This window comes from Malaclemys terrapin, chromosome 4 (genome assembly GCF_027887155.1).
Source record: "Malaclemys terrapin pileata isolate rMalTer1 chromosome 4, rMalTer1.hap1, whole genome shotgun sequence".
NCBI classification, from domain to species: domain Eukaryota; kingdom Metazoa; phylum Chordata; order Testudines; family Emydidae; genus Malaclemys; species Malaclemys terrapin.
Genome location: NC_071508.1, coordinates 81830226 through 81842869, shown reverse-complemented (window position 1 = coordinate 81842869; position 12644 = coordinate 81830226). Strand labels below are relative to the sequence as shown.

Below are 12644 nucleotides of genomic sequence, written 5' to 3'. Positions count from 1 at the left end.
TGCCTTGGGGCTGGGAGAGTGAGCAGATACCTTTCTAGGGTGTGAGGGAAGCTTTTTATAACTGGGAATGTGCAAGAGGAGAAGAGCAGCAGCAAAGCATGTCAATCCTATGTTAACCAAAACTTGCCTGAGACCAGGCCTGTCTATGCTCCTTACTCAGGCCTGTCTCCCCCTGCCACCCTCCCCAAAGGGTGGTAGTGCCAGGACCGCCTGAGCAACACCATCAGGGCAATCCTCGTGTGGCAGCAGTGCCAGGATCCCAGTCACTGCCAAAGTTATGTATTGGGCCGAATAGGAATTGGTAGTGACAGTGTATCAGTGTGGGGTGAGATGGGGCCTCTGTCACCGCCTACACTAGATTCCCTGTGCCCAACACAGGAATGTGGTGACAGAGACTGCAGCGTAATGTAAGTTGGGATGTTCCCGGGAAGCTGGTTCTGCCCGGAAACCCAAGCACATCTTTGGATAGATGGGCACTAGTGTGGCTATAGTTCCCTTCTTAGCCTGGCAGGCTGCACCCCATTCAGGACATGCCTTCCTGGTGACCCTTGGGTTTTGTTTTCTGTAGTCAGTAACTGATGTAATCCCTTAATCCTCCTCACTCTTTTATATTGGGACACTCGAGTCATCTCTTTCAACACAACTTATTTTAAGTGTTTCAAGGCTGAGCATGCTCAGTAGTTTAATGTCTCTTCCTCTGATGGTCTTGGTGCAAAAAGGAGTCTCTGCTGAGGCTAACAGTGCTGGTGAAAGGTGCTGGACTTACCAGTGTCTCCAGGACAGGTACAGCCTGGGTGGTGGCAGGGACAGTTTCCTCCACAACAACCCTTCTAATATGCCGCAAGCCTCTCCCACATGGATCCCTTCTAGTGGGGAGAGGAGTTGAGTCTGCATGGCCGGTTTAGTGCTGGAACTGAGTAAGGTGGTTGGTAAGTGCCAGTGGTGCTGTGGTATGGACACTTGCCCACTGGTAACTGAACTGAATTCCCTTCCATAAGTGGTGAGTTGTCGGGATGGTGCGTGGCTGAGTCCCTGACAGGGTCATGCTACATACAGCTCTTCTTTCTCTTCCAGCTGCACTGAAAGCTGCAAAAATTCTTTGCTGCAAGAAAACCAGGGTTATGTCCTCAGAAGATGATGTTGGTGGGGAGGCTCCTGGGGGCAGTTTTTGGGAGGTAAGGCAGGATCATTTACAGGGAGGAAAATGTCTCTTACGTGTCACCCATAGAGCTATGGCTTGGGTCTCAAGCTCCCTGGGTAATATGATATCCTCCTGGAGTGGGAGGGAGGGAGAGACACTGACTTGCTTTTGGGACTGGTGTACTTCTCTGGAGAGGGGTTCAGTAGGGTGTATAGGCCTTGGTATAAGGGGGAGGTGACCCCTTCCTTCTCAGAAGCTACTGAGTGATGCCTCTGTTCTAGACCTGAATCAGCACCAATGGAGAAGAATGTGAACCCAGAACATCCTTTTAAACCTCCCAGAATACATCCACCTCCTCCTGCGGGAGCCTTGCGTGGGGTCCTAGCCCGGCTGCTAGCCTCAGCAGGACCTGCCCTCACTATGTGGTGGCCTGACCTGCTGCCTCTGGCTCCTAGCGTGGGTGGATGGGTGGGTGTGAAGTCAATGCAGTGGGACTGACGCTGTCTGCTCTTTCAGGCTGGTAACTACAGGCGGACAGTGAAGCGTGTAGATGATGGGCACCGTCTCTGTAACGACCTCATCTCCTGCTTCCAGGAGCGAGCCAAGATTGAGAAGAACTATGCACAGCAGCTAACAGACTGGTCCCGCAAATGGAGGACCGCTGTGGAGAAGGGTGAGGCAGGCAGGCTGGGGTGGGCACAGGCTTCAGGAGAAGCTCTCTGCTCCTAGAGCACCCTGTCTCACTGTGATTGGGGCTGTCTGCAGGAGATGAGCACACCCATTGGGCAACATGGAGCTGGATTTCTTGTATTCTTCTTTCCTGGCTCAAACCAAGTAGCTCTAGGACAGCAATGCCCTGTGGTTCCTGTCCAGCCACCAGTTCTCTGATCCCTTCAGGGAAGGGATGTTCCCTCTGCATTTCCAAGTGCTCCATTATGAAAAAATGTTTGCCAGACTGGAGGGGGGAGGTCTGTAGCCTGACTAAAGGATGACTTGAGAGAGAGGGTGGGGACACAAGTGCCTAAGAGACTCTAATGGCAGGTGATTTGACATCACAAGGTGATAGGCCCTTAGAGTGTAACAAGGAATGAGGGGGTGTTGGAACAGATACCCTAAAGTGCCCACTAGCCTGTGAAACTGGCCTTAAGCTCCAGCCAGGGGGCTGCCATTGCTTCCCTCTTCTAAGCTCAGCTCAGACAAAGTCCCGGAGGAATATTTTGTAGGGACTCACCCTGCACTGACTGGGGCAGGACTAGATCATCAGCTATGGATGCTCGTTACCTGACTCTGTGAGCTGTAACACCTAGTCCTTCCTCTCTTTCCTATCTGTGCAGAGAACAGTCCATGTTTTCCTGAGTACTTTTTGGTGGTGGCAGAGGTGTCCTGCGTGATGATGGAAGGCTGGTTTCTGAACTTGGTCCCCATATCCGTGCACATAGGGTTGTAATGGCCACTCTTGTTTGCTCCTCCAGGCCCTCAGTATGGCACACTAGAGAAGACTTGGCACGCCTTCCTGACAGCCGCAGACAAGCTGAGCGAGATCCATCTAGAGGTGCGGAACCATCTTGCTGGTGAAGATGCAGACAAGATCAAGGCCTGGCAGAAGGAGGCCTACCATAAGCAGATGATTGGTGGGTTCAAGGAGACTAAAGAGGCAGAGGATGGATTCCGTAAGGCCCAGAAACCCTGGGTGAAGAAGCTGAAAGATGTGAGCAAGGAGTGGTGTGTAAGGTGGGGGGGCTGGGATGCTGGGGGTAGACATTTTTTGCCTGGAGTGCAGTTAGCTTGGGTGTGCTTTGTTTAGGCCTCTCTTTGGTTGTGGGGGTTGGCTCTGTTAGGTGTGGGTGGCTCCTTGCCCATGGCAGACTTGCAGCCTTCCTTGGTGCAGCAATACCTAAGGTTGGTGAGCTGGGGCCCTCCTGTGTGGCAACCTGTGACTTTATGGGGGGTGACTTCCTGGCTGTGTCGTTCAGGGGAAGCCTTTCCCTTTGAGCATGGCAGGCTGATGGCTGAGCTGGCCTCTCCTGATGGGGCTTGCTCCTGTGTAATGTTTGTTGCCAATAACAGACTGAAAAACAACACCTACCAACTCTAACCTACCACCTAACAACACCTACCTGCCCCCACCACCCCCAGCAACACGTAAGGGATGGGGAAGTTTGTGTTGGGGCATCTGGCTCTGTTTTTACAGAACTACCTGTGTTAGGTGGAGACTTCTAAGAAGAACTATCACACAGCCCGGAAGGATGAGAAGACTGCACAGACACGTGAGAACCATGCCAAGGCAGATTCCTCCATCTCGCAGGAGCAGCTGCACAAGCTGCAGGAGCGTGTGGAGAAATGTGCACAAGAGGCTGAGAAGGTGGGTGTGCCCAATGTGGACTCATATAATTAGGGGTCACTATACTGGCGAGGCATGGGGAGAAGAGACTTGAAATAAGTGTATTTGAAGGCAGATGTCAACTTAGCTCCTGGTCCTACAAGGTGCCAAGTACCCTTGCTGCCTGCTGACTTCAGTGGGAAGTGTGGGAGCTCAGTACCTCATGGGACTGACCTATAGCTAGTCAGGTCCTGGTGACCGGGATCAGACCCCGCACCTGGTGCTGTATAACGAATAGTTCCAGTCTGCTGCTCCACAGGATAGAAGCTGCAGTGCAGAAGGATCTGGCCCAAGAGTGACTAGTGTGCATGTCCAGGTGAATACAGAATTGTAGAGCTGCTCAATGGAGAAGCTGGCTGGAGAGCTGAGCCTGTCTATATGTGTGTCTTTGTCTGTCTCTCCCTCTTTCTGCCCCCCCCCACAGCTGGGAAAGTCACTGCCATTGGAGAACTGGGGAAGGTGTCAGAGGCAGAGAGGGGTCACTGACATGGCAGGACTGGGAGCCTGGCTCTGGGGAGAAAGGGTCTTGCCTGGGTTCCCCTGATGTTCCCATACCCCACGCTTAGCTGTGCAGGGGACTCTGTGCAGGGTCCCTGATGGAGAGGAGAGCAGGAGCAGGAGGGAAGAAGTGTGTGTGCATGTATGCCCTAGACAGGGTGCAGAGCAGAGGGTTGGCACCAGGGCCGGTTGGCTTATGTTTGTTCTCCCTCCCGGCTGCTGCAGTGTAAGGATCAGTATGAGAAGATGCTGGAGGAGCTAAACCGCTACAATCCCCGCTACATGGAGGACATGGAACAGGTGTTTGAGGGCTGCCAGGAGGCAGAGTGCAAGCGATTGTGCTTCTTCAAGGAGATGTTCCTGGATCTACACCAACACCTCAACATCTCCACTAATGAAAGGTACCTACCTGTTCAGTGCCCAGGTGTGTGACAGGGGATATCCACTCCATGGCTTCTTGGAAAGGCGAGCGTCTGACGTGTGTGAGTGGGCTTGTATCCTATTATTTCCCCTTCTAAGGTGTCTAAGTGAATAGCTGCAGTCCGACCACAGCTTGTCTCTGGTTTTATTCAGGGAGGGTTCTGCCTCAGTTTGAGGATTCCACTGCTCCTACCATCGTGCTCTCTTCTTGTGGGTGTGAGTCTTTAATCTACTCTGTCCTTCACTTTGAAGTGAAGGCTGTTACATGCCTCTAAGGGGATGTCTACTCTGTATCTGGGCACATGGACCTACCCCCAGGCTTCAGAGCCTGAGCTCCAGCCTGAGCTGCTGTTTCTGCAGAGCTATTTTTAGTGCACCAGCTTCACTGTGGACCCAGGCTGAGAGACCCTCCCAGATGTGTTGTAGACATACCCCAACTCACTGCTCCATAATCTTTGAGGGCCAATGCCACCCCATTCTCTCCAATAGCTGGAGATACTTAACCTGCTTCCTTTGGTGTGATATGAGTCAGGAGATATGTAATACTGTGCAGGAACTGTACTGAGGTAGCCATTGGAGCCTCCCAGGACATTTTTTGTGTAGGGTCAGGGAACATTATACGTCAAACAGACCCATTTCCTGGTGTCTCTTCATGGGATTCTGCCAACCCTTTGCAAGTTCCAGCAGCAGGGCATCCCCAGCTGTCAGTGCCCCTGTAAGCCAGGCCAACTGGCTCCCTGCTTCATCTCTGAGGGGATGGTGTTTCCATGGAAAAGGATGTGTGTGGCTTGTGAAATGCTTTGGGGTTAAAGGCGCTGGAGCACAGCCTCTCTAATCCCCAGTGGTTCTTGAAGTAGGATGATGTAGAGGTAAAAGGGAAACTTATGCACCTGACAGTAATGCAGGGCTGTACAGGGTCTTGCTCACTGACATTGGTTCTGCTTCTGCTTGCAGTTTTCATGCACTGTACCGGGATCTGTACCAGGGAATCGTGGCTGCAGATGACCAGGAGGACCTGAAATGGTGGCGCAATACACATGGGCCAGGCATGGCCATGAATTGGCCACAGTTTGAGGTGGCATATCCCTCTAGAATGCATTTCCACATGCCGCAGGGCTACTTTATTGTCCTCGTATTCTGTGGCTTCCCCCTGCCCTCTGAGACTCTTCCCACTGGAAAAGGCTCTATCCCTGCTCACCTGGGATCATGATGTTTACACCTTTTTTTCTTAGAGGGATGGTACTGGAAGTTCCACCTCTGGCAACTGGGGAGTGGCTATGCCAGCTAAAATGCAATCATTCTGGCCCCCCTCCCAGCTCTGGTCACGGATGGGGGTTTACCCTAAGGGTAATGAGACGTGCTGCATCTTCTCTTCCCCCCTCCGCACCCCCAGTCCTCAGGCCTGATCTTACTGCCTTTGCAGGGCTCTTATTTGGCAGACTATTCCATTGCATTGCTTGGTCATTAGTTAAATATGGTGCTGTGTTCTTGTGCCCCCTATCTTCCTCTCTGGCAGTAGAATAAACTGTGTCAAAACTCTCTGGACTCAGGGAACTGATGTGCCTTTCCTTCTGGACAGGAATGGACCCTGGAAACCCAGCGGCCAATCAGCAAGAAGGCGAAAAGCAGTAAAAGTGCTGAAGATGTGACACTGACCAGCATTGTGCCCACACGGGATGGCGTCTCTCAGACCCCTCCACAGACACGGCGAGGGTAAGGGCTGAAGCTGGGACATACTGGAGAGGAATAATGATGCCCTGGGGTATGAACTAGCTGAGCTGAGAGGAATTCTCATTTGTATTTCTCTCCCTTTTTTTAGCCATTGGGCTGGAAATGGGTGAGCCCCAAGCGGTGCCTTTGCCTATACAACTCGGAGATGAGTAGGGCAGAGAAAGGGGCTTGCTTGGAGCATTGGGGTGGAATAGTGGGAGGATCTCCTCTGCTGTCCACGTGCAGTCACATCACAGTGCCAGAGCTAGGACCTTCCTCTCCTAGTGGCCCTGTTCAGTGCTGGGGCCTCCTCTCAATCCATCCTAGCATGGGTCTTAGTCTGATTCACTACTGAGCAGGATGCTGTGTGGGGGAGGATGCTGGTAGGATTTTGCCTTCAGCTGCTTTTTATCTCTGGGAGATGGAAAAAGCCCATGGGGATTAGGAACTAGAAATCCTTCCCTAGGTATACCAGCAGGCTAGGATGTTTGAACAAGACTCTCTTCCCTGGATATGAGTATCTTATGGTTTGGTATGGGGTGCTACATGGTCAAAACTTGACAAGCCCAGCGGTGACAGTTTACACACTTCAAGTAGCTGCTTCCTCTTCCAGGATCTGTAGCAAATGAGTTAGAGAATGGGAAGGGGCTTAGGAAATCAGTGTCCTATGGTGTCCACTTCCTTCCTGCCCCAGAAGACATCATCTCCTGCTGGTACAAATGAAGCTTAGAATTGAACATGGCAGGGAAGGGAGGGAAGGAGTTGGAAACAATCTGGGTGGAGCTGTCTCCAGGCTGCTGTCCTTTCCCAGGCAGCTGCATTCAGGGCCCAATTTCCCAATCAACAGGTTTTCCTACCAAGCGGAGAACAATTTCTTCTATGACACTCTGAGGGCATCAGCCCATGTGAAGTTAGTATGGAACACAACCTATCCGGGGGGGTGTCTGGGTTCAAAGTATCTGTGTTCTCCTCTTCCTTTCTCCTCTGCTTTGGCCCCTGAGTTAGGGAGACCCAGCTGAGTCTGCCCTGGGGGAATGTGGCCTCCTTTCTCTTTTAGGACTGTTTCTAGCTGAGTATGTAAATACCTGAACTTTCTTATGTTTAAAATTGGCTTGGCCTGTCCTGGGTGAGGGGTTTCTGCTGAGTGGGGCTGGGGCTTGAAAGGGAGATGCTGTTTGGACCAGTTACCTGCACAACCCCCTGGGATTCTGCAGTTTTCTGGGCTGTTTTCAGCCAAATCTAATTTCTCCTGGTCTCTCTCCTTTCTGTACATTTCCATCCTCCTGTCCTGCCTCTCTGTCTCCTCCTTGCTCAACAGTGTAGTTGTCCCCGGGGCTCTTCAGTGGTGCATGATTCAGGAGATGGGGAGGCACCTCAGAGGGTCAGTCCTGAGTTTGAGATGAGCCTGCATTTTTGTTTTTGCTCCCCATACAAGCAGCGGCGGGAAAGAGGACATGTCGGAGTGGTCCGATGATGACACTCCCAAGAAATGCCTGGATGCCAATGGGCACGAGGAGGACATAAAAGTACCAGGCGTACAGGTGCGAGCGCTGTATGATTACACAGGACAGGAGGCTGATGAACTGAGCTTTAAAGCAGGTACAGAGGCACTAACCCCTTGCCACTACCACTTGGGCTGATGGTTGGAAACCTCCCATTGTGAGATCTGGATAGGTCCTTGGGAACTGTTCATTGTCCTTGCCCGCTGCTCCTGGAGAAGGGCATAGCACTGGGCAGGCCAGCACTCCATTCCACCACGCTGCTCAGTGAGGGGGATCAGCAAGGCTCATATTGTGAAGGAGGCACCTCATATTTAGTGAGGCATTCAAATGCTGAAAATGGAATGTTTTGGGTCCTGGCCAAGGGGCTGGGGAAGAGCAGGCCCATAACCTGATTTGTGTTTGCTTGGGGGAGGATGGGACCTACCTGATGTGTGTGTCAGGTGGAAACTCTGAACAAAGACATTAGCAAATGTTGCTCCCTTGGGCCAGAAGTGTGAAAATCTCCTCCAAACCTTTCCCTAGGAACTTAAAGGGGGGGAGGGTTTGGGTTGCCTTTATAAAGTGCCTCCTCTTGCCTTTGTAAAGTGGCCAGACAGAGCTAGTTTGGGGGGGGGGATTAAGTTCTTGTCCGATAAGCTGGAGTGAGGTTAGCAGGAGGAAGCTCCACAGACACACTTAAGGCAGTGGGGGGTTCTCAACCTATTTATCATTGTGGGCCACACGTTACTGGGACACAGGTTGAGAACCACAGCGCCTCCCCAAGCCCCTATGCCCCGCCAGAGACTCCATCCACAGAGTGGGGCCAGGAGCAGAGCCCTGTGGCATGCACACTGGGGCTGCTACCCGGCTTGGTGTGCAAGCCGGGTGGCAGCCCTGGCCCTGCAGCATGCAAGCTGGGCGGTCTTTAGCACACAGCTGGGCTGCAGCCGTGTGCTAATTGGGCTGCCTGCAACCCACGGGTAGTGGGTTGAGAAATACTGACCTAAGGTGAGGGAGCTTCCTGGGACTGGAGCAGTCTGCTCCCAGTAGATGATGAGGCAAAGGAGAACCCTGGGACCCTTCTCTCCACTTTAGCTGTTTTTACTCTGCCCACCCATCCCCAGGGGCCATCTGGATCTTGGGAGTGTTTCTAATCTTGCTTGTATTGACTTGCTTGCAGAAACATTGACTCTCTTTCAGGTACTAAAATCCCTGGCCCAACCAAGGCCTGGTGCATGAGGTCAGCATCTGTGCTGCTGAGTCACTACTAGATTTCTTGGCACTAACTCACTTACTGGTTCAGTAGAACAGCTTTATTGCTGGGATTGCTTTAATGTGGATGAGGATAATTACCCTAGGGGGCAGAGGAGATACAATTTCTCTCCCTGACACCTGCTGGTTGGGAGGAGATGGAAGCTAGCAGGCCCAAGGGCCCCACCCCTCCCCCAAAAGAAACAGCTCTAAATCAAACCAGTTAGTCCCTTCAGTGCTGGGGTCAGCTCATTCCATCCAAATGCTGCTATAACCAGCCTGTACTAGTAGGGCTTGAGTTCAACCTGGTTTGCAAGGTGACTTTCCTTCCCAGTCTCTGAACAATTGGATGGTCCCACAATGGCAGTCAAATCTCCTTGTCATAGTAGAGACAAAGGATTTCTATTGGTGGCAACTGATCCTATTCCTTCCCTTTCCCAAAGTTCAGAGCTGGGGTAAGGAATGAGTGCCCTTCCTGGCTAATCTCTATGGGCCCATTCCATAGCTTACTGACTGTGTGGGCTTTGGCCAATCATTGAATAGGCATCTAACAGCTAGAGCTCGGCGCTTTCTCACTAGTCCTTCCTAACTGCTTCGGAGGAGCCTTGGGCCAGAGAGAACATGAAGCAGCATCCCAAGTCTCAGTGCTAGAAAGCACCAAACTTGACCTCTCTGGTCCTGGTCTTCTTATCTAGGGGGGGGGGGGGGGGAAATCCTTCATGAGCAACATATCCTCCTTCAAGAGTTCTCTCTATAGAGTTGTGTGCCTGCAATATAGTTCCAGTCCGATGGGAAATATTGAGATGTGATGAGATCAAGATTAGACTTGTTTGCTGCATTTCACCTATAGGGGGTTTGTAGAGTAACTCCTTGCTTAATGTTATAATTAAGTTCCTGAAAAATGCAACTTTAAGCAAAACTATGTCAAGCGAATCAATTTCTCCATAAGAATTAATGTAAGGGGGGGGACGCTAGGTTCCAATGAAAATTTTTTTCGCCAGACAGAAGACTTGTATACAAGTTTTAAACAAACAAACAATCTAATACTGCACACAGCCATGATAATTGTGAAGCTGGGTTGAGGTGGTGAAGTCAGAGGGTGGGATATTTCCCAGGGAATATCTTACTGCTAAATGATGAACTAGCATTCGGCTGAGCCCTCAAGGGTTAACACATTGTTGTTAATGTAGCCTCACACTCTACAAGGCAGCACAAATGGAGGGAGGAGACACAGCATGGCAGTGGCTGCAAACATACCCTGTGGAAAGGGAACATGATGATGAACCCATACTATCCCACTGGAGCACACCACTCCCTCCACTTTCCAAGGGTGTGTGTGTGCGTCAGAGAGAGACGGAGACACACATGGGGGGGGGGTGTGTCAGAGAGAGGTGTGTTGCCCCTTTAAGTACGCTGATCCCACTCTAAGTACACTGCCTTTTTAAGTAGATCAGCGAGTTGAGACAGCAGCTGCTCCCTCCATTCTGAGCGCTGTCCTATTCTCCTCCCCCCCCCCCCTTGCTCTGTGGAGATGGGGTACAGGAATGGGGGGCAGGGGGAGGGGGACACCCTGACATCAGGACTCCTCTTCTTTCCCCACCCTGCACAGCAAGCAGGAGGCTCCTGGGAGCAGCTCCAAGGCAGAGGGCAGGAGCAGCGCATGGAGGGACAGGGGCAGAGAGGGACAGCTGAACTGCCTGGCAATTGATAGCCTGCTGGGTGGCTGCTGCACAGGGAACTTAGGGAGCTGATGGGGGCGGGAGTGGGGGTTGCCGATCCACCCTGGTTCCAACCCTCCCACCAGCTAGCTCCAGCGGGCTGCTCTTTCTGCAAGCAGTGGATAAAGCAGGTGACTGCCAAACAACTTAAGGGAGCATTGTGCAACTTTAAACGAGCATGTTCTCTAACTGATCAGCAAGGTAACAACATTAACCGGGACAACATTAAGTGAGGAGTTACTGTACTTCTAATAGTGGGGCCATGCTCACTTGCCCTTAGGGAGCTATCCAGCCATTGGGAGGTGTATGGGCTCTTGACTCCTTTCCAGTGGCAAAGTTTGTGCTGTTTCCTCTTTTAGGTGAAGAGCTAATGAAGATCAGTGAAGAGGATGAGCAGGGCTGGTGCAAAGGCCGGCTTCACACTGGCCAGGTTGGACTCTATCCTGCTAACTATGTCAAGAGGGTGGGATCATGATTGCTACTCTCATCTTGAGGTGTGTGTGTCTCGCATGTATATCAGCATCTCCTGCAGAAGTCACCAGGTCACTGCTGAGCCCCTAACCCACATCAACAGCATATGTAGCAATTTCTGGACTCTCTGGGGAAATTTATTTCTTGTAATCAATGCTTCATTTTAAAATTCTAGAGCTGTAGGGATTTTCTAATAAACAAAAATTGAGTAAAGACTTCTGCTGCCTCTGAGCACTGTAGGAATTTGGAGGAGGAGGGTGGGAGGGGTCTTAATGGCTTGTGCTGGGATGGGCCATTGGGACATACTGATACCTTGCCCTTCTGCTTCTGCTTGTAAAATCTAGCTGAGAGCTCTTTGGTCCATAGTTGGTTGGTTGAAGGCTGCTCTGTTACTAAGCTTCCCCCTTTAGGGAAATTAAGACAAATTGCTGTGAGGAAACCTTAGTGTAGTTTCCTTTTTGGACCCTTTCAGTTGGCCTAGGTATGGCATTGAAGTAGGTCTCATGGTCTTGGCTCCCCTCTGCACAGGGACTGGCAAAAGCCAAGTGTCTGTGATAATTCGTTCAGATCTGCTGGCAGCTTTCAATACCATTCACCTCTAGGTCTCATTGATTGCTCTGTGGACTGCAGCTGGAGTAGCTGGCATAGCTTGAGTGGCTCTATCCTATTCTTTTCTCTTCCAAAGATCCAGTATGGTAGGGCTGGTTATTGCTCACCTGCCCAAAGGGCTATCCCAGCTGGAGCACCTTGAGCATGGGTGGTGGGTATCATAGGCAGGGGGAGGGGCTGTGCCTCCCCAAACAGCCTAGCTTGGGCCTGCCCACGCGCTGCCCGCAGGCCAGGCCCCCTTCTGCAGTTTCCAGTCCTCTGCCCTAGCACAGGCTGACTGGGGCTAGCTGGCTTGCATCCCACAGGGACTCGAGGCGGCCGGTGCTAGGGCTGCACTGCCTGCCCGGTGCCGTGGGCCTGGCGCTCCAGGGCTGGGGGCGCTGTGGCCGCGGTGGGGGTGCTCTGGGCTCCTGCGGGCTAGGTGGGGCCACCCATGATCTTGAGGTTCAATTAAGTTTCCTATCCTCATCAATATTTATGCCATACAGCTGGGGGAGATGCTGAGGTGTCACAAAACATGTCCACGGTGTCAGTGGACCAAGGATGGTGCACTCTCTACTTTCCCACTATCTGGCTGGGACTGGGAAGTGGATGATGTACCTTTTTGGAGCCTCCAGACGAGATGAAGTTGACGTAGGGGAGAGGAGGCTTGGTGCCTACCCCACTCAGCTTCATGGCACGTTTGGTTTGTAGTGGGTTTTTGGATCCTTGATAACTGGAGCTCAAACTACCTCTTCCTTCTGGCTGTAAAGGCACTTATGAGCACTTCTCACACATCTGAGACCCTCTCCCACATCCTTCAGACCCTTGACTTGCAGAGTGGATGACTGTATTGCACTCTACATGGGGTGCAGTGCTTGCAGATCATTTAGAAGCAATATATGGTATAGAATGTACCTACCTGCTTTGCAACAGAAGCTACCTTACTCCAGTTCCACTAGCTTCCCAACTATTTCCAGGTGCCA

General features: G+C 51.7%; 1 protein-coding gene across 9 annotated transcripts in view; it reads left to right on the top strand.

Moving 5' to 3' along the window:
- The window catches only part of PACSIN3 (protein kinase C and casein kinase substrate in neurons 3), a 29884-nt gene extending 18599 nt beyond the window's left edge, over positions 1-11285 (top strand). For 5 of the 9 annotated variants that reach the window (XM_054024831.1, XM_054024830.1, XM_054024827.1 and 2 more), the window contains 10 exons: positions 1075-1175; positions 1658-1814; positions 2614-2849; positions 3348-3503; positions 4245-4420; positions 5394-5514; positions 6019-6152; positions 6997-7059; positions 7585-7748; positions 10959-11285. In XM_054024831.1, the coding sequence (XP_053880806.1) occupies positions 1122-1175; positions 1658-1814; positions 2614-2849; positions 3348-3503; positions 4245-4420; positions 5394-5514; positions 6019-6152; positions 6997-7059; positions 7585-7748; positions 10959-11074 (1377 nt within the window). In that variant the 5' untranslated portion in view covers positions 1075-1121 and the 3' untranslated portion in view covers positions 11075-11285. Of the gene's footprint in view, positions 1-634; positions 784-1074; positions 1176-1657; positions 1815-2613; positions 2850-3347; positions 3504-4244; positions 4421-5393; positions 5515-6018; positions 6153-6996; positions 7060-7584; positions 7749-10958 lie in introns of those variants that run through there. The other 4 variants (XM_054024832.1, XM_054024835.1, XM_054024833.1 and 1 more) reach the window with 4 other exon arrangements.
- The last annotated feature ends 1359 nt before the right edge of the window (positions 11286-12644 follow it).